The following is a 20,716-nucleotide window of genomic DNA, read 5'->3' on the forward strand; positions in this document are numbered from 1 at the left end:
AGTCAGGCCAGAAGTTCCCAGTGAAGGTGTCAGGGTCCTACCTCTGGTGCCAGTAGGGGCCAGGTTCAGAAATATTTATCAGAGGTGTACCCAAATTACCTCAGATCAATGGGTTCTCAAAGTTATTTGCAACAGTTATTCACTGGAGTTTGAGCGGCCTCTGTGAGATCTCTTAATGGAATCTCCATGTCATTTCTCCCAGAAGGTAGGGCGATCAGGGACACATTGCAGCAGTTGCTTTGGTTGTAGGTCATCATTCCCGTTCCTCAGGAGGAACAACAGACCAACAATTACTGCATTTATTTTGTGGTTCTCAAAAAGGAGGACATTTTTCGCCCTGTTCTAGATCTAAAAAAAATAAACAGGGCTCTCAAGATTCCATCTTTTTGCATAGAAACTCTGTGGTCTGTTGTTATAACAGTTCGACACGGGGAATTCCTCACAACCCTAGATCTCATGGAGGCATATCTTCATATACCAATTTGATAGGCCCATCAAAGATGGTTATGTTTTGCTGTCTTAGGGTGGCATTTTCAATTTTGTATGCTGCCATTCAGGGTCACAATGTCTCTTCGGACCTTTTCCTAGGTTTTGGTTGTGTTAGCAGCAACGCTCCACAAGGAGCAAATTCTGGTGCAACCCTATCAGGACAATTGGTTGATAAAAGCAAAGTCCTTTCTGGAAAGTGAGCCGATCACAGCTTGAGTAGCACAGTTTCTGCCACATCTGGGTTGGATTGTGAATCTCACACAGGTCCTCAAATATCTAGGAATGTGATTTAACGCTCTGGTTGAGTTTTTCTTCTATTTGCGAAGATCCTCAAACTGCAAGGACAAATTTGTAGTCTCCTCTCAGTAAACGTACCAAGGGCCCTGGATTATCATTACGTCTTGGGTTCAATGGCAGCTACATCAAAAGTGGTATTGTGGGCCAGAGCTTGCATGCATCCCCTTCAGCCGTCCCTGCTTACGTGTTGGTTCTTTCAGCGTCAAGACTTGGAGCTACAGCTTCCCCTCTGGGGGCAATTCAGCGCAGCCTTCAGTGGTGGCTCTCAGAGCCAGTTTGGAGAAGTTCATGAGCTTGGAGTCTCTGGAGTGGACAGTGGTTGCTGCAGATGCCAGACATTTGGGCTGGAGAACCCACTGTCTCAGGCAGGTGATATTTGTCAGTGGACGATCAACAGGCTGGAGATCCGGGCAGTTCATCTCACCCTGTTTGCAGGTGCCCTGTTTTTATTTTCAGTCACGTGAGAGAGGCTTGGTTGGAGGAGATCAGTACATGTATTCTTTGACCAGTTCATGTTCTGTTGTATGTTTTTTTTTCCCCCATGGGCATTGGTAGGACAGGTTATTCAGCGCAGAGTTGCATCGCAGCCAAGTGATTCTAGTGGCTCTGGACTGAATGCACAGACCCTGGTATGGGGACTTTATGTACCTGGCAGATGGTGAATCCCTACACCTGCAAGGGGCAAAAGGTCTTTTGAGGCAGGGACCTGTCAGAATGCTAAATCCATTTTTATTCTCTCTTATGGCCCGGCTCTTGGGAGGGCACAGCTGCGTAAGAGGTTATTTCTCCAAAATAATAGCCACTATGTTGAGGTCCCGTAGATGTTCTACTTCCTTGACCTATGTGAGGGTTTGGTGTATCTTGGTGTCTGGAAAAGGGCTATCTTCCTTTGTGTGCATCAGTAGTGCAAATTTTGGAATTTCTTAAGTTGGTTTGGATAAAGGTTTGGCCTTGGCTTCCCTGAAAGTACAAGTTACTGTGTAGACCTGTTTCTGTGGCCTAATTCGGGGTAAGTCATTGGCGGTGCTGCCAGATGTGGTATGTTTCTTTTGAGGGGTCAAGCTTATTCATCCTCCCTGTAGGCCTTTCATTTCTCAGTGGGTATTGGTCTTGGTAGTGTCCCCTTTTGGGCCTTTGGCAAAATGTACCTACAAAGATGTTACTTTGAAATCATTTTTCTTGGTTATTATCTCTTCTGCTTGAAGGACCTCAAAATTACATGCCTTGTGTCAGGAACCTTTCTCAATATTTTCCAGAGAGATCACCTTACAGTTGGATCCTTCCTTTATGGCCAAGCTGGTGTCTGCTTTTTGTGTGAATCAGGCCATCTTGCTGCCAGTTTTACAGGACACTGCTGGTGATAAAGAGCAACATCAGTTGGTGCGGTTGGATGTGAAACTAGTCTTGGTGGAGTATCTGAAAAGAACAGGAGTTTGGATGTTTGGATTGGTTATACCCTTTGGTGGGCCAATAAGGGAGTGGCAGCTTCTAAGGCGACCACAGTTAGAATGCTCAAGGAGACTATGCTTGGTACTGTCAGTCTTTAAGGATCACTTCACGAATGGGGTTGCGACCTTGTGTGTGGAGAGCACTTTGATTCCACCACAAGATATTTGACAGGTGATGTGGTCTTCTTTGCACTCCTTTGTGAAGCATTAGAAAATTGATGTTCAGGCAAAAACAAGATGCAGCCTTTGGAGCTGCAGTTTTTTGGCTTCCAGTCTCTGAGGGCCCTGCCCTTGTATAGTGCTTTGGTACTTCCCAAGCATCTTTATCACTCTTGAGGGCTGCTAAGGAAGGAGAAATTAGACATCTACCAAATTCTTCTTTAGGCTCTTCAGACTGGTCAAGAACCCACCTTTCATTGAAGACAGATGGGAGATGTGGAGGCACGGCAAGACAGTGGCTGATTGCAGAAGATTCTGTTGGTGCTGCACTTTTGATTTGTTTTCTGGCTAGTTTCCTTTGCCTTATTCTGAAATTTGTTGCTGTGGCTGATGCACTTGGGCTGCAGAAATCCAAAGGAGATGTACCAAGTTCAGGAGAGGGACCTTGGGGTGCTTGTGACTGAGGATCTCAAGGTGACAAAACAATGCAACAAGGTGGTTGCCACAGCCAGAAGGATGCTAAGGTGCATAGAGAGGGGTATAACCAGCGGAAGAAAGGAGGTGTTGATGCCCCCTGTACAAGTCGTTGGTGAGGTACCACTCGGAGCATTGTGTTGAGTTTTGGAGGCCATATCTTGCTAAGGACATAAACACTCGAAGTGATTCGGAGAAAAGCGATGAAAATGGTATGGGGTTTGTGCCACAAGACATATGAGGAGAGACTTGATGACCTGAAGATGTATACTCTGGTGAGACAGAGATTATTTCATAGACATTCAGAAGATGTTAATATACAAACCTTTTCCAGAGATGGGAAGGTAGTAGAACTAGAGGACATGAATTGAGGTTGCAAGGGGGCCGACTCAGGAATAATGACAAGAAGTATTTTTTCACGGAGAGGATGGTAGATGCCTGGACTGCCTTCCCGTGGAGATGAAAACATGAACGGAATTCAAAAATGCATGGGATATACACAAAGGTATCCTATATAGAAGGCATGAAACCAAACAAACTTAGCAGTGATTAGATGGCAACACCAGTAATTGAGAAGCAAAGCCAGTGCTAGGCAGACTAATGTGGTCTGTGCCCTGATCATGGCTGGACAGTTTTGGATGGTTTGAATGGGACTTTGATGACAATGTTAGTAGTTGGAGACAGGGGCGTATCTGGACTCCGGCGGTAGGGGGGGCCAGAGCCAGAGGGAGGGGGCACATTTTAGCCCCCCCCCCTCCGCCGAGCCCCCACCGCCGAGCCCCCACCGCCACCAATGACTCTCTCCACCCCCCTCCCGCCGCCAACCCTCCCCCACTGCCGTTCTTACTTTTGCTGGCGGGGGACCCCAACCCCCGCCAGCCGAGGTCTGCTTCCACCTGCCGCAAAAACTTCTTCTTCAGCCGGCGGGGGACCCCAAACCCCCGCCAGCCGCCCCGCGGTGTTTGAAATTCATCTTCGGCCTCCGTGGCCGTGCTGCTGTGATAGGCGCTGTTGAAATCCACTTCGGAGTCTGACGTCGCAGCACGTACAACGTACAACGACGTCAGACTCCGAAGTGGATTTCAACAGCGCCTATCACAGAAGCACGGCCACGGAGGCCGAAGATGAATTTCAAACACCGCGGGGCGGCTGGCGGGGGTTTGGGGTCCCCCGCCAGCAAAAGTAAGAACGGCAGCGGGGGAGGGTTGATGGCGGTAGGGGGGTCCAGGGCAAAATCTGCGGGGGCCCAGGCCCCTGAGGCCCCACGCAGATACGCCCCTGGTTGGAGAACAAGGCCAGTGCCGGGCAGATTTCTACGGTCTGTGCCCTAAAAATGGCAAGGACAAATCAAGATCAAATATGCATATGTAGTATCACATCATATCTTAAGCTTTGAGTTTATCTGGTTCTGCAAACTAGAAGGATCATACAGGGCTTTATTTAAAAAAAAAAAAAAAAAGAAAGAAAAAGGGACATGCAATATGATGATGCTATTTTGAAATACTTGCTGGCTGGAAACTGCACAGTATTCTTACACAGTTGTCAGAGTTGGGTGTTCTCAGTCTCCATCTGCTTGTAGCCGTTCATAACCCAAGCATCTTGACTGCTCTGGAGGGCCTAAAGGAAAGAAAATTAGCAGGTAACTAATTTCTCTTTCTGTACTGTTACTAGACATATGCAACACTGTACGCAAACACATAAGAGACTGTCCCTGCCCAAAAGAGCTTACAATATATTTAAGACAGGATAAAGAAGGGGAAAGAGAATGAGATAGCCTTTCTGTGGTTACAATTAAAGTAGTTTACATATTATATACAGGTACTTATTTTGTACCTGAGGCAATGGAAAGTCAAGTGAAGTGCAGTGGGATGAGGAGTGGAGGAGAAGCCTAATGGTTAGTGCAGTGGGTTGAGAACCTGAGCAACTAGGTTTGATTCCCACTGCAGTTCCTTGTGACCCTGTGCAAGTCATTTAACCCTCCATTACCCCAGGTACAAAAAAACTTAGATTGTTAACCCACTAGGGACAGAGAAAGTACTTGCATATAATATATGTAAACCGCTTTGGTTGTACCCACAGAAATGTGGTATATCAATTCCATGACCCTCTATCCTTTATTCTTTGCATAGAGTCACAAGGTGCTGCAGTGGGAATCGAATCTAGTTCCCCAGGTTCTCAGACCATTTCTCTAACTATTAGGCTGCTACTCCTCCACTCTATAAGAGATTAGGGAAGTTCATTTATTATGGGAATGAATAAAACCACATAGCTATTGAACAGGTGACCTGACCAGTTGATGGCCTTTGAGGACTGGAAATGAAGATCAAGGTTTTAAGCTTTAATTAAGGGGTCTTCAAATGAGGTCTTATTCCTTAGAGTTTCCAATGTTATCTGTCCTCCAGTATAATGCTGAATTTTGAAATAGAGGTAGAATTCTCCATTACTCACTCAGAATTGGTCTTCAAGCTCCTTGAATTTGATCACTCATCCCCCTCTCTGATCAGCTACCTCAGTCTGCTCAACACCTTTTGAACCAAATTGACAAGTTAAAGAGTGATAAATCACCTTGACCAGATGGTATACACCCCAGTGCACTGAAAGAACTCGGACATGAAATTGCTGATCTGCTGTTTGTGATCTGTAACCTGTGATTAAAATCGTCCATAGTACCTGAAGATTGAAGGGTGGGCAATGCAATGCCAATTTTTTTTTTAAAGGGTTCCAGGAGTGATCTGGGAAATTACGGACCAGTAAGCCTGACTTCAGTGCCAGGCAAAATAGTGGAAACTATTATAAAGAATAGAATTATGGAACACATAGACAAATGTGGTTTAGTGGGATAGAGTCAGCATGGGTCAGCCAAGAGAAGTCTTGCCTAACCAATTTACTTATTTTCTTTGAAGGTGTGAATAAACATGTGGATAAAGATGAGCCAGTGTATCTAGATTTTCCATGAGAGACTACTGAGAAAATTAAAAAGTCATGGTATAGGAGGCAATGTCCTTTGGTGGATTAGGAATTGGTTATTGGACAGAAAACAGAGAATAGGGTTAAATGGCTATTTTTCTCATTGGAGGAGGGTGAATAGTGGAGTACTGCAGGGATCTGTACTGGGATGGGTACTATTTAACATATTTATGAATGATCTGGAAATCGGAATGACAAGTGAGGTGATTGAATTTGGAGATGATACAAAACTATCAAAGTTGTCAAAATATATGCGGACTATGACAAATTGCAGAAAGACCTTAGAGAATTGGAAGACTGGGCATCCAAATGGCAGATGAAATTTAATGTGGACAAATGCAAATTGAAGCGCATTGGGAAGAATAAGCCGAATCACAGTTACCTGATGCTAGGGTTCACCTTAGGAGTCAGCACCCAAGAAAAAGATCTAGGTGTCGTTGTTGACAATATGCTGAAATCTTCTGCCCAGTGTGTGGCAGCAGTGGCCAATAAAACAAACAAGATGCTAGGAATTATTAGGAAAGGAATGGTAAATAAGGCCAAGAATATTATAATGCTTCTGTATCACTCCATGGTGCGACCTCACCTTGAGTATTGCGTTCCGTTCTGGTTGCTGTATCTCAAAAAAGATACAGCAGAATTAGAAAAGGTTCAAAGAAGAGTGACCAAAATAATAAAGGTGATGGAACTCCTCATATGAAAAAAGGCCAAAAAAATTAGGCTTTTTCAGTTTAGAAAAAAGACAGCTGAGGGGGGGGGGGGGGGGGGATATGAGTTGTCTACAAAATTCTGAGTGGTGTAGAATGGGTAATAGTGAATTGATTTTTCACTCTTTCAAAAAGTACAAAAATCAGGCAACACACAATGAAATTACGTACTAACATAGTAAGTTATGACAGATAAAGACCTGAACGGTCCATCTAGTCTGCTCAACAGTCACACTCATCATCAATTTGTGATTAAATCAGTAATGAATGTGATATTATATACTTGATCAAGGTCTGTCTTTGGTGTTTCTGGGACAGACCATAGAAGTCTGCCTGACTCGCTCCTTATGTTCCAACCACTGGAATTGCTGTTAAAGCCTACTCCAGCCTATCTGAATCTGTCTTGTCATTTGTGGGACTCAGATCATAAAAGTCTGCCCAGCACTGTCCTCGGTTCCGGCTACTAAGTTTATTTATTTATTTATTACATTTGTACCCCGCGCTTTCCCGCTCATCACAGACTCAATGCAGCTTACATAATAACAAGAGAATACAATCTATAGTAAACGAATCAACAAAGGGGGTATGTGATAGGACAAATGAACAAGGAGTAAATGGGATAGAAGAGGTATGAGAAAAAGGATAGGTAAGGCAGTGGAGCGATTAAGGAGAAGATGGGAAGAGCATGGAGGGTAAGAAGGTTGGTAGGAGATATTTCTGAGTCATTGTAGATAGTGGTTATTTGAACCGGTAGGTAGATGGTTTGCTTATGTTTGTTTATGATAGGTCAAGTCACTTGGGTAAACCTGTTTGAATAGATGGGTTTTCAATTGTTTCGTAAAGGGAAGATATTCATTAATTGACCGAAAGTATCTAGGTAGAGCACTCCAGAGCTGGGATCCCAGGAAGGAGAAGTTAGATGCATGGTAGGTTTTATACTTTAGTCTTTTGCAGTTGGGAAGGTGAAAGTTAAGGTATGATCATGAAGATGTTGACATGTTTCTGTATGGAAGGTTTATTAGATTGACCATGTAACTTGATGACACTCCATGGATGATCTTGTGGATTAGTGTGATGGCCTTAAAGTTGACTCGTTCTCTAATAGGGAGCCAATGAAGTTTCATACGGAGGGGTGTTGTACTTTCGAATCTAGGCTTCCCATAAATAAGTGTAGCTGCCTTGTTCTGGGCAGTTTGAAGTTTTTTCATGATTTAGGCTTTATATCCAGTGAAGATACTATTACAGTAATCAGCGTGGGTGAGTACCGTGGATTGTACCAAGCTGCGGAAGGTATTCAGGGGGAGATAAGGTTTCACACATTTCAACATCCACATCATATTGAACATTTTCTTTGTGATAGATGTTGTTTGGTCTTCAAGGGATAAGTGTTTATCCAATGTAACTCCAAGGACGTTCAGATTATTGGATATAGGAATTGTGACATCAGGAGTGGTGAGAGTCATTGGATGGAATGTGGAATATTGGGAAGAGAGGATTAGGCATTGAGTTTTGTCTTAAATTTCATTTTGAAAGCATTGGCCCAAGAAGTTAAGATATTTGTACCATTGGTTATTTTGTCGGAAATTTTTGCCAGGTTAGATTTGAAGGGAATGTATATGGTGACATCGTCAGCATAGACGAAGGGGTTGAGACCATGTTTGGAAAGGGATTTACCCACAGGAATCATCATAAGGTTGAATAGAATTGGGGATAAAGGAGAACCTTGAGGCACACCGTAATCTGATGACCAGGGAGATGATATTGCAGTAGATGACTTGACTCGATAGGATCTAGATGTAATAAAGCCTTCAATCCATTTTATAACATTGCCACCAATTCCCAACTTATCCAGAAGTCTAGTAAGAATACAATGATAACTATGTCAAATGCTCCAGACATGTCAAACTGTAAAAGGAGTACTTTATTTCCGAATGATATTTCTTGTTTAAATTTGGATATTAAAGTAAGCAATACCGTTTCCGTACTGTGGGTAGGACGGAAACCCGATTGAGATTCATGGAGGATGGAGAATTTTTGTGTGTACTCATTGACTTGAAAGGTCACTCTATTTTCCATCAGTTTAGTTCATATGGGAATGGAGGCCACTGGTCTGTAGTTGGTAACATCACTTATAGGTTTCTTAGAGTCTTTGGGTATAGGTGTGAGTAATATGTTACCATGTTCAGTAGGGAAGGAACCTTGTTGCAACATGAGTGGTCAACCGGAGTTTCATTAATTTTGCCGTTAAAACCCTTTCCAACCCATCCTAAACTGGATTGCCATATACAGACCTACAAAGTCTGCTCAGCACCGGCCTTACTTCTTCACAGCTGGAGTTGCTATCCAAGCGTCACTCAAGCATCCACACACATGCAGCAATTTAAGATTTTTTTTAACACTTTATTTTTATTTACTACGGTCTCCCTGTCTGTGCATATTAGCCTCTCACCTCCTAGGACATGCGGTTCCCTTGGATTTCTATTCCACAAATGCATCACTTTGCACTTATTTGCATTAAATTTTCATTGCCAAACAGTAGACCATTCTGCTAACTTTTGCAGATCCGTTTTCATGTTTTCCACTCCCTCCGGGGTGTCTGCTGTATTACAAATTTTGGTGTGTTCTACAAAAAGACAAACCTTATCTTTTAACCTTTCAACAATGTCACTCACAAATATATTGAACAGAATCGGCCCCAGCACCGATCCTTGAGGCACTCTGCTACTCACCTTTCCTTCCTCCGAGTGAATTCCATTGACCACCACCCTCTGGCATCTGTCTGTCAACCAGTTTCTAATCCAGTTCACCACTTTGGGTCCTAACTTCAGCCTGTCAAATTTATTTAAGAGCCTCCTATGAGGAACCATGTCAATGGCTTTGCTGAAATTCAATTAGATTACATCTTGCACACAGCCTCGATCCAGCTCTCTGGTCGCCAAAGACTTCAATCAAAGTTGTTTGGCACGTTTTACCATTGGTAAAACCATGTTGCCTTGAATCTTGTAACTCATTGGATTCCAGGAAATTCACTATCCTTTCCTTCAGCAATGCTTTCATTACTTTTCTAATGACTATTGAGAGTATTCAAAACCTTTGACACCGTACAGGGATTGCCCTACACCTGGAGGCTCACAGTTGTCATGTTGCTGCTAAAACTGGGAAAAGATCCCCAAACCTGTTGCTCCTATAGTCCGATCTCCCTTTTAAACTCTGATTATAAAATATTCACGAAAATATTGGCCAGGAGACTTCAACTAGTCCTGCCTCATCTGATACATGAGGATCAGGCGGGGTTTATTGTGGGACAACAAACTTATGATAACATTATATGTTTGATTCACTTGATCCAACAGGCACAGGATGAGCAGATACCCACATTATTAATATCGATTGATGCTGAAAAAGCGTTTGATAGGGTGAGCTAGCCGTTCATGTTTGCAGTGCTGACACAAATGGGAATGGGGGGGGGCACTATTTATCCTGGCTCCATTTGCTTTACAAAACTCCACTAGCAACCCTGAAAATTAATGGAACATATACCCGGCCATTAGAGCTCCATAGGGGCACCCAACAGGGATGTGCAGTCTCCCTACTACTCTTTGCCATTTCTATTGAACCCCTTGCATGCCTGATTAGGGGAGATCCGGCAATCAGAGGGCTTGTAAGGGGGCGTATGGAACACAAAATTATGCTTTTTGCAGATGATATTCTCCTGACTCTTACATCCCCGGAAACATCTTTGAAACAGGTTATGGAAATTATTACTCAGTATGGGGGGATGTCTTTTAAGGTCAATATTACCAAGTTGGAAATTCTCAGTCTTACAATCTCCCAGCAAGAGACAGACCAATTGAAGCGGGCCCTCCCATTTGCTTGGACATCTAGATCCATTAAATATTTAGGGGTCCATATTACACCCACTCTGGAAGGGTTATACATCACTAACTTCCCCATGAAGCTTTCTGAATTATTTGCAGAACTAGATAAGTGGGAAGGGCTAAACATATCATGGCTGGGATGCATTTACTCGATAAAGGTGATGCTATTGCCAAAATTACTGTACTTATTTTTAGCTCTTCCACTTCCAATACCTTGCAGATTCTTTGAGAAAGTTAACTGGAAACTTTTTGCCTTTATATGGCGGAAACATCCATCATGTGTGCGGCGCTCCATGCCGTTCTAGACGATCGCTAGGGGGGGAATTGGAGTCCCCAATTTCTATATTTATCATCAAGCGGCATAACTTAAAATACTAGCAGATTGGACCCCCTTCACATCCAAAAAACGGCTCCATTGGGAGAGGGCATGGATGGGCACCTGTTCTGTTGGGGATGTCTTTTGGCTACCGGGAAGTGATCTACTGGCTCTCATTTGGGGGGCGCTGATGGGGATTGGTCACCCCTGTCCACCTGGTACTCCATACAAAAGAAATTCTTCCCAGACCGCAAGTATTACTTACAGCCCTCCGATGGGCTCCGGGATTCCTCTCAGGCTTTAGTGATCCAGTTTACAAAAGATGGGCATCGAATGGTTTATACACATTGGGACAATTTTGGGATAATGGGAGGATAGTTACCTTTGATGAGCTGCAAGAGGAATATGGGTTGGAAATCAAGGAGCTCTTTCATTATTGGCTGGTTCGAGACTTTATCTGCAAAAGAGCTCGGGAGGAACTGGGTCTTGCTGAAACAGCATTGGAGCAAGCTCTTTGGGGTGGGAGAGGGAGGGGCAGCATCTCTCGCCTATACTTAGCCTTATTATCATATAATAACCCCCAACTCCATTACACTCATCGATGGGAGGCTGCATTACAAACAACCTTTCCCCAAGAGACTTGGGTGAAAGGATATTGATACCTGCTGAAACCCTCACTGGCTCAGTCTCTGTCAGAGAATGGCTTTAAAATATTGTACTGATACTATACTCCAGAGCATTTATTACAAATATACCCCCAGGCCTCTGCTGATTGCTGGCGCAACTGTGGTGCTAGAGGCACTTTTCTGCACATCTGGCGGTCATGCCCAGTGGCTCAGTCATACTGGGCACTAGTGATCCAGCTGGTTCAGCAACTATTATAACAATACCCATGTAAAGCAGAATATTGCCTCCGGAAATCACTGTGCCTCACCGTAAGCTGGCAATACATTTCTTTACTGTAGCAAAACAGACTTCGGCTCGCTCTTGGAAACAATAGACACTAGTAAAAAAGGCCCGTTTCTGACACAAATGAAACGGGCGCTAGCAAGGTTTTCCTCGGAGTGTGTATGTTTGGGAGAGTGTATGTGAGAGTGACTGTTTGAGAGTCAGAGTGAAAGTGTGAGTGTGTGTGAGAGAGAGTGAGTCTGGGTGTGAGTATGTTTGTGAGAGAGTGTGTGTGTGAGAATGAGAGTGTGTGCAAGTGTGTATGTGAGACACAGTGTGAGAGAGAGTGTGTGTGTGTGTGTGGGCGAGAGAGAGAGTGTGTGTGAGACACAGATTCTCTGTTTGAGTGAGTGTATGAGACCAAGCGAGTGTGTGAGTGACTGTGTGGCACATAGAGAGTGAATGTGATACAGTGTGAGACAGAGTGTGTGAGAGTGAGAGTCAGAAAGACATTGTATATCAGAGAGAGAGTGTGAGCCGTGCCCTCCCAATCCATGGCCATCTGTCCCCTGGCCCCTCCATTCATCCTTTTCCAGCAATTCCCCTCTCTCCCTGAGCCCTGCCCTCCCAATCAATGCCCATCCATGCTCCTCTGTCCCCTGCCCCCTCCATTCATCCCTTTCCAGCAATTCCCCTCTCTCCCTGAGCCCTGCCCTCCCAATCCATGGCCATCCATGTTTCTCTGTCACCTGCCCCCTCCATTCATCCCTATCCAGCATTTTCCCTCTCTGCCTGAGGCCTGCCCTGCAATCCATATCCATCCATGCCCATCTGTTCCCTCCATTCATCCCTATCCAGCATTTCCCCTCTCCCTGAGTCCTGCCCTTCCAATCCATGCCCATCCATGCTCCTTTGTCACCTGGCCCCTCCATTCATCCCTATCCAGCAATTGCCCTCTCTCCCTGAGGCCTGCCCTGCAATCCATATCCATCCATGCCCATCTGTCTCCTCTATTCATCCCTATCCAGCAATTTCCCTCTCTCCCTGAGTCCTGCCCTTCCAATCCATGCCCATCCATGCTCCTCTGTCCCCTGCCCCCTCCATTCATCCCTTTCCAGCAATTCCCCTCTCTCCCTGAGTCCTGCCCTCGCAATCCATGCCCATCCATGCTCCTCTGTCCCCTGCCGCCTCCATTCATTCTTTTCCAGCAAGTCCCCTCTCTCCCTTCCATGACCCCCCCCCCCTCGCATCCATGCTCCTCTCTATCCCATGTCCCAGCCTGGCCCGCCCTCTTCTCCTCCCCCCCTTCGCATCCATGCATCGTTTTGGTTTTTTTTTTCTTCTTTTTCAATTTACCTCCGTGGCGTTTCCGGCAGCGAAGCGTCAGGGAAGGAGGCGGCGCTCCCGACGTGTAGCTTTCCCTTCGCTGTGTTCCGCCTTATTTTGAAGGCAGAACACAGCGAAGGGAAGGCTAGACGTCGGGAGCGCCGCCTCCTTCCCTGACGTTTCGCTTCCGGATTTGTTTGTTTTGTCGCGAGGGCGGGGCAGAGACGGCTGGCTGGCTGGCTTGAAGGGAGGCTTCACACCACGAATCCACGAACCCTACAGCTTCAGTGACGTCAGATGGCTTCAGGGCTTCAGGGCTTCACAGAACGTTGTCCTCATTAGAACGTTCACGGTGCGTTTTATTATATTAGAAGATTACCCTCTATGTAACCTATTCTTCACAAAGTGGACTTTTTGTTTCAAATGTCTAAGCTTACAGCTATAAGACAGGGTCACTCAGTGTCATTTAATAAGCTCTGGCAACAATATGAACAGTGGAAATCTCAATCATCAGCATCACCTTGATTCCGGAGGGATGGTGAGGAGGATAATGTAATGGATATGATGTAAAAGCTATATGTTTGAAAGAATTTCCTATGTTAGCCACTTATATGTGGAAGTATTATTCCTAATAAAGTATCTGCCCCCACCCCCAAAAAAGAGAACTGACTCGTTCTCTGGAGCTAGAAGCTCTTTGCATCGAGTATATACATATAATTTCTCACCAACTAGGAGATGATCTTAAGGGCTATTTGTTGGCAGTGGTGTCCATGCTCTTGAAGTTGCACGGAGTTTCTAGCTCTTGAGTATGTGTTGGTCTGGAAAGTTTTTGAGGCCTGGTATAGGCATGAGATGATATTCCTGTGTCAGGCAGATGTGGACTCAATCTTGGCCTTTCTGCAGGAAGTTTTTGAGCATGGTCTCTGTTCCTTGAAAGTGTAGGTAGCTTCTTTGGCATTCTTTTAGGACTGTGTGCAGGGTAGTTCTTGGCAGCACATCCCGATGTGGTTAGGTTTTTAATGGGGGTCACTCATTGGGATTTGTCCATGATTCTTGGGGTGTTTTGGGGGCCGCTTTTTAAACAATTACATAAGACTTCTTTGGAACATATATTCTTGAAGGCAGTTTTCCCGGTAGCCATCTATTTATAGAGGTAAATTTTGGAATTGTAGGCTTTATCTTGTAGATATCCATTTCTCTTCTTTTTGAGAGATAGGGAGGCATATTTTCAAAACACTTAGCCTTCCAAAGTGCTATAGAAACCTGTGGAACTTTGGAAGGCTAAGTGCTTTGAAAATATGCCTCAGGGTGTCCCTCCAGACAGTTCTGCCTTTTTTTAGCCAAGAGGTGATCCCTCTGGTCCATATAAATCAAGAGGTTTGTAAGCCTTTTCTAAGGTGGATTGCAAGGGGCACTGTGTTCTTCATGTTCTGGATGATTGGGGAGTGCTCTTCAGATACTTGGAAGTGACCAACTGTTTTTGGAGGTCAGATTGTTTGTTCATCCTCCACAGCAGTCCTCACTAAGGACAGTCAACTTCGAACTCTTCTATAGCATACTGGGTTAAGGAGACCGTTGGCTGTGCTTATTTGCTATGAAAGAAGCCAGTTTTGACCAGACTCATTCTTTCTAGGGCCCAGGAACCTTCCTGGGCTGATGCAGCGGCATTGTCTCCAGAGGACATTTGTAATGCAACAACGTGGTCTTTATTTGATGCCTTCATTAAACGCTTTTGTTTGGATGTCCTGGCTTGTGGGGACAGCATGGTATTTAGGGAAGTGTCTTCCCACACAGATGTTGAAATTTTGGCACATCCCACTGGTCTGGACTGCTCTGCCAGAAGGATAAGGAAGGTGAACTTGGTCTTATCTGCTAATTTGCTTTCTTTGAGTCTTGCTAGACCAGTTTAGTTTGCTGCCCAGAATGCTGCACAAGCAAATGTGTGGGTGGGGGTGGGGGGCTGCAAATATTTAGCAGGCTTCTCTTGGGTTTATTTGGGGCCTTATAGCTTTTTCCTGGTGGTGGTTGTTATTGTTCAGTTATATATTATTTTGTTTATAATATTTTATTCCTTGTTTCTATGTAATTGGTAGAGGTTATTTACTGCTTTGGCATTAGCATACTGGAGCTTTTGGGTCTGTACTACAGTAATCCTTATAAGGGTGGCTGTGATGGTACTGAAAGTCATTGTTTTCTGCTTCTAATGGTCTGGACTGGAATAGCAGGAAGTGAGACCAAATTTCATCTTCTTTTCATTGTGGTTATATACATTTATGTTCATTATTCCCTTGGATCGACTGATGAATATGAATTGATGAATATGGAAAGGTGTGGGACTCGAATCAGTGAATTGTATTATAAGGTGGCTAGAAGGTATATAGAGTATTTAAAAATAAAAAGGCTGGTAGATTTGTTATGTGTGGTATGAAGTTCATATGGATGGGGTGGTGACTGGAACCTGGCTTAAAATTGCTGAACTATTGGAAAGCATTGAGCATAGGGAATTTTTCATGTATAGTTTTGCTATTGCTGATTGGTTTGTGCTGATACTTGGTACTTGACTGTTAGCTGGTTTATTCTTTAATTCTATCTTGATGTACATCACTTTGAGTGGCTGATCTGATAAAGGTATATAGATATTTGTTAAATAAAATAAGCGGTGCATTTATGTAGTCTTTCAATGTGTAGTAATTATTTTTATTTTATTTTAGCGGGGTGGTGCACTTAAGAAAGGACCAAATGCTAAAGCACTGCAAGTTATGAAGCAGACTTTACCCTACAATGTGGTGGATCTTGAGTGGGATGCTGGTCACAAAACAAATGTCCAACAATGTTATTGCTACTGCGGAGGTCCTGGAGAGTAAGTAAACTCATTACACGTTTTGTTTCGTGCTAAACCTGAATTGACTAATAGTTGTCACTGGTGTTAAAGCAGCAGCAGTGCTTCCTCTTAGCAGCAAAAGCTAAATTTTCACAGAGTAGAAGGTTGAAGAATTCTCTTCTTTTTACACTTAGGGATGTCTAAGTAGGAGGACCTTGTTTTGATGAACTTCTGCCTCAAGGAAACACAAATATGGTATAACTGTGAGCCCCTTTATTCTGGCTGTGTTCTTATATTTGGCTCCATTTTAATGTATTGATGTGTTTGAGAAGTTTGGAAGTGAAGTCATATATTTTTAAGGTTTAACAGTTTTTATTCAGGATCAAAACACCCAGCATCGAACAACGAAACAACAAGGCTAGATACAGACATCAAACATTTACATGACAATGAGCAAGCATAACAATAACAAGCAAAAACATCTTACAGCCAAGAAACTGGGTATCATATGATCCCTTTTATTTTATGAGAAACCTCCCGCTACCCTCCCATCCCGCAACCCTATTGTCTGTTCATTTAACAGTTGTATGCAGGATCACCCCCTCCCCCCAACCCTACCTTTACCCATAGCTTAAACAGACAACTGAGATGACCTGGCACCTGGACTCTTTTGACCCCAAGTCATCATTGAAAGGATAACGTCCATTATTCCCATTCCACCCTCCCCTACCCAAGCAGAGAGCCCCAAAACAACTCCTTACAGAACAGCACCAACTTAGGAAACACTCAAAGCCATATATTTTTAATGAAGAGATACACAGTATAAATTCTGACTCTCTTTATTTTAAAATTTAAAATTGCCTAGACCGTTGGTAAAAATTGTGTCTTGAAGGACTGCAGTTTTGAACTAAACAGTTGTGAGAATGATGCAAAGTTTAATATTTGCAGAGATTTTGATTTGTTTTATTGAAATTTAATTATACACTCTTATAAATTTAAAAAGTAAACTATTTTTTGCTCAAACATTTTCATAAAATTTTACCAAAACTAGATATTCTTATGTTGTGGATAGTAGATACTTTTTTTTTTTTTTTTTTTGCATTTTTCAACATATGTCCCCTGGACTGATAAATAATCTAAGAAATGGAGGGAGGGAGAAGGGAGGCCTTCTTGAAGATAACTCTTGGGGGTCCCTCTTACTATTTATTTATTTAAAAAGCTTCTACCTCGTTAACATCCTAAGCGGCTACCAAATAAAGGATACATATTAAAAATAAAAGTAACATTACAAATACAAAGACATCACTTAAAACATCATAATACTTCTGAGATCATCTTACCCATTCTGTCCGCTGTAATTATTCATTAAAAAGTGCCTCAACAAAAAGCTATGTTTTTAATAATTTCTTAAACTGCAGAATGCTTGTGGGAAAAAAGAACCCAAATTATAGCTACGTCATGCAAGGTTCCACGTTAGGAGTTATGGACCAAGAAAGGGATCTGGATGTCGTCGTCGATAATACACTGAAACCTTCTGCTCAGTGTGCTGCTGCGGTTTGGAAAGCGAATAGAATGTTGGGTATTATTAGGAAAGGTATGGAAAACAGGTGTGAGTATGTTATAATGCCGTACCGCACCTTGAGTATTGTGTTCAATTCTTGTCACTGCATCTCAAGAAAGATATATAGTGGAATTGGAAAAGGTGCAGCGAAGGGCGACTAAAATGATAGCGGGGATGGGACGACTTTCCTATGAAGAAAGACTAAGGAGGCTAGGGCTTTTCAGCTTGGAGAAGAGACGGCTGAGGGGAGACACGATAGAGGTATATAAAATAATGAGTGGAGTGAAACGGGTAGATGTGAAGCGTCTGTTCACGCTTTCCAAAAATACTAGGACTAGGGGGCATGCGATGAAACTATAGTGTAGTAAATTTAAAACAAATCGGAGAAAATTTTTCTTCACCCAACGCGTAATTAAACTCTGGAATTCGTTGCCGGAGAATGTGGTGAAGGCGGTTAGCTTGGCAGAGTTTAAAAATGGGTTAGACGGTTTCCTAAAGGACAAGTCCATAAACCGCTACTAAATGGACTTGAGGAAAAATCCACAATTCCGGGAATAACATGTATAGAATGTTTGTACGTTTGGGAAGCTTGCCAGGTGCCCTTGGCCTGGATTGGCCACTGTCGTGGACAGGATGCTGGGCTTGATGGACCCTTGGTCTTTTCCCAGTGTGGCATTACTTATGTACTTATATAAACATAGCTGACCAGGTAAATCATTCTACATCAAAGGCCCTGCTACTGAAAATGCCGACGCTCTCATCACAGCATAATTTGTAGCTGTCACCAAGTCCAACGATAATTGCATTGCTGCATCAGGCCTCAAAGCCCTACCAGAAGAAAAAAGCTTAATAACAGTTTTAACATACCATGAAACCCTAGCATGATGAATGATTGACAAGATCTTATAGTGTATTCTATACTTTATAGTCAGCCAGCGAAGCTGCTTTAATACTGGTGTAATATGGGCAAACCTAGAAACTTCCATAATTAGCTGTGCAGCAGCATTCTGCACAATTTGTAAAAGCTTACTGCGATAGCTAGTGATCCCCAGATAAAGAGCATTGCAGTAATCTATTTTTGATAACTCCATACTCTGAACAACACTCCTAAAATTCCTCACAGTCAACATTGGCTTTAATAACAAACATAAATGCTGAAAGGAGGACTGAATCACTCTCACTGTTTGTTCCTTCTTGGTAAGCTAAGCATCGAGAACCACCCCAAGGGGTTTTAAGTCCTTGAGATGCAGCGTGTGCCAACAGGCTACCACAGTGTTTTGTGGTATTTTGTTTGTTAGGGTGTGCTAACCTATGAGTTGCTAATCTTTGAGAAATATTTTTGGGAGGGAGCATATCATGGGGGTGGGAGTGTGGCCCTTCCTGTATTATCTGGTTAGCATGAGCTAACATGGGAGCACTTAGTGCCTCCTAAATAGGAGGCAGTAAGTATTCCAGCATTAATTTTTTGCAGAAACCGCATGCTAGTTGGAACACTAGTGCACATCCTGCAAGTAAAAAATAAGAAAGCCCTAAAAAAAAAAAGTGCTGCATTAAATCTGGGCTTAGCGTGCAGAAAAGTCCCATGTTAAAACACATTAAGCCTAGATTCTACCATACTTTAGTAAAAGGGCCACAAAGTGAGGCGGAAAGATACTGACGTGTTGGATTTCTTCAGTAAACCAAGGAGTGGAGGAATAGCGTAATGGTTAGCGCAATGGTTGTGAACCAGGGAAGCTAGGGTTCAAATCCTGCTGCTGTTTCTTGTGATCTAGGGCAATTCACTTAACCCTTCATTGCCTCAGTTAAAAACTTAGATTGTGAGCCTTTTGGGGACAGATAAATATCTGCTGTACCTGAATGTAATTTTGCTTTGAACTACCACTGAAAAAGCATTAGTTGAATGCTGCCTTATGCAAAGAGGAAATTTTGGTTAACCCTTATTTAGACAACTCTTTAATAAGAGCGAATGTGTTCTAAGAAAGCGAACCAGTCACACAGTGAGTGGTGCATGTCAGAAGAAGAGTTGGGATGGGTTGTCAATTTCTTCAAGAGCAACCTTACCCCATCCCATCCTATGGTGAGAAGGGAAAAGCTACAATCTCAGATTAGAAACCTTCTCACTCTTTACAAACCAACAGTTTGGCACCCCCTTCAAGTGCTGGGATTGATGGCTGTGGGCCAGGATGCATAATATGGCCTTTATACAGAGGTCTCTCCTCTCTTAATGGTCTCCATGGGGTTGAGTTCTAGTCTAGACTGGTGGCTATGCAGCAACAATCTGTCCAAAAGAAAGTGTGTAGAAACCCCAGATTGGATTCTTGTGATGACAGAAGCAAGTCTTAGCAGTTGGGGGCACACTGTCTTGTCAAGTGGGCACAAGGTTGATGGTCGTCTGTGGAGGGTCAGTGGTTGATCAATGTCTGCAAGCATGGATGATCCACTTAGGTTTCAGGTTTATTAAAATTTGATGTACTGCACTAGTGTAAAAGAGTGTGGTTTACATTTAAAATAAAATTAATGTTAAGAAATGGGGTAAAGAAAAAGAACTCTATTAAGTATAGGACAGTGATCCCAGGAGAGGGGCTGAAACCCTTATGTTATTTGATCCTCAGGGCCTTGGGGATTGTATCGCTATGGAGCCTGACCGGGGCATTTTACAGCCTTTTGTGCATTTGGTTGTATTTGGCCCATTAGTAGGGTCAAGCTCTCGTCAACTACCGGGCCCGGATGTCATCTATTGTATTGTATTAGATGGTATACTTTTTATGTTATAACTGAAGATGTTTTAATGATGTCAGGTAACCTACAGTATACTTGTCCTGGGTGATCTAATGGTCTGTAGGGAGCTATAAGAAACAAAGCTTCTGGCAGCATACTTGGAACTTACTGTATGGTTATTATTGCATTTAATGGCTTCAGGGATGTTTGTTGTTAAATATTTTTGGAAAACTTCAATAAACAGATTTAAACATAAAAGAACTGAGAGAGGAGATGTCAAGATTGAGAAGCATCCACAATTTTCAGCAGTGAGGAAGAAGCTGTGCTGAAAGAGGACAGCTGGACAACTTTTTATCTGTTTGGTCTCCTTAGAATCATCAGATACGATCAGTCCCAGGTCCTGCTCTTTTTTTTCACAGAAGTACTTAATCCCTACTACTGTACTGTTCCCTTGGGTTTTTGCAGCTCAAATGTATGGCCCTGCATTTTTTTTAACCATTAAATTTTACCTGCCAAATTCTAAACCATTCTTCAAGCTTCGCTAGATCACTCCTCATGTTATCTACACCATTAGGGGTGTCTACCCTATGTATTGAAGTAAAATAAGTTCAAGAAGATGGGAATCAAATATGCTGTTTTATACCCAGCCTTGTTTTTTGCAACCCAA

At 43.1% G+C, this 20,716-nt stretch overlaps 1 protein-coding gene across 2 annotated transcripts in view; it reads left to right on the top strand.

Moving 5' to 3' along the window:
- The window catches only part of MTF2 (metal response element binding transcription factor 2), a 162,817-nt gene that overhangs the window by 100,809 nt on the left and 41,292 nt on the right, over positions 1-20,716 (top strand). For both annotated transcript variants that reach the window (XM_030205516.1, XM_030205515.1), the window contains exon 6: positions 15,661-15,809. In XM_030205516.1, coding sequence (XP_030061376.1) covers positions 15,661-15,809 — 149 coding nt within the window. The remainder of the gene's footprint in view (positions 1-15,660; positions 15,810-20,716) is intronic.

This window comes from Microcaecilia unicolor, chromosome 6 (genome assembly GCF_901765095.1).
Source record: "Microcaecilia unicolor chromosome 6, aMicUni1.1, whole genome shotgun sequence".
NCBI classification, from domain to species: Eukaryota; Metazoa; Chordata; class Amphibia; order Gymnophiona; family Siphonopidae; genus Microcaecilia; species Microcaecilia unicolor.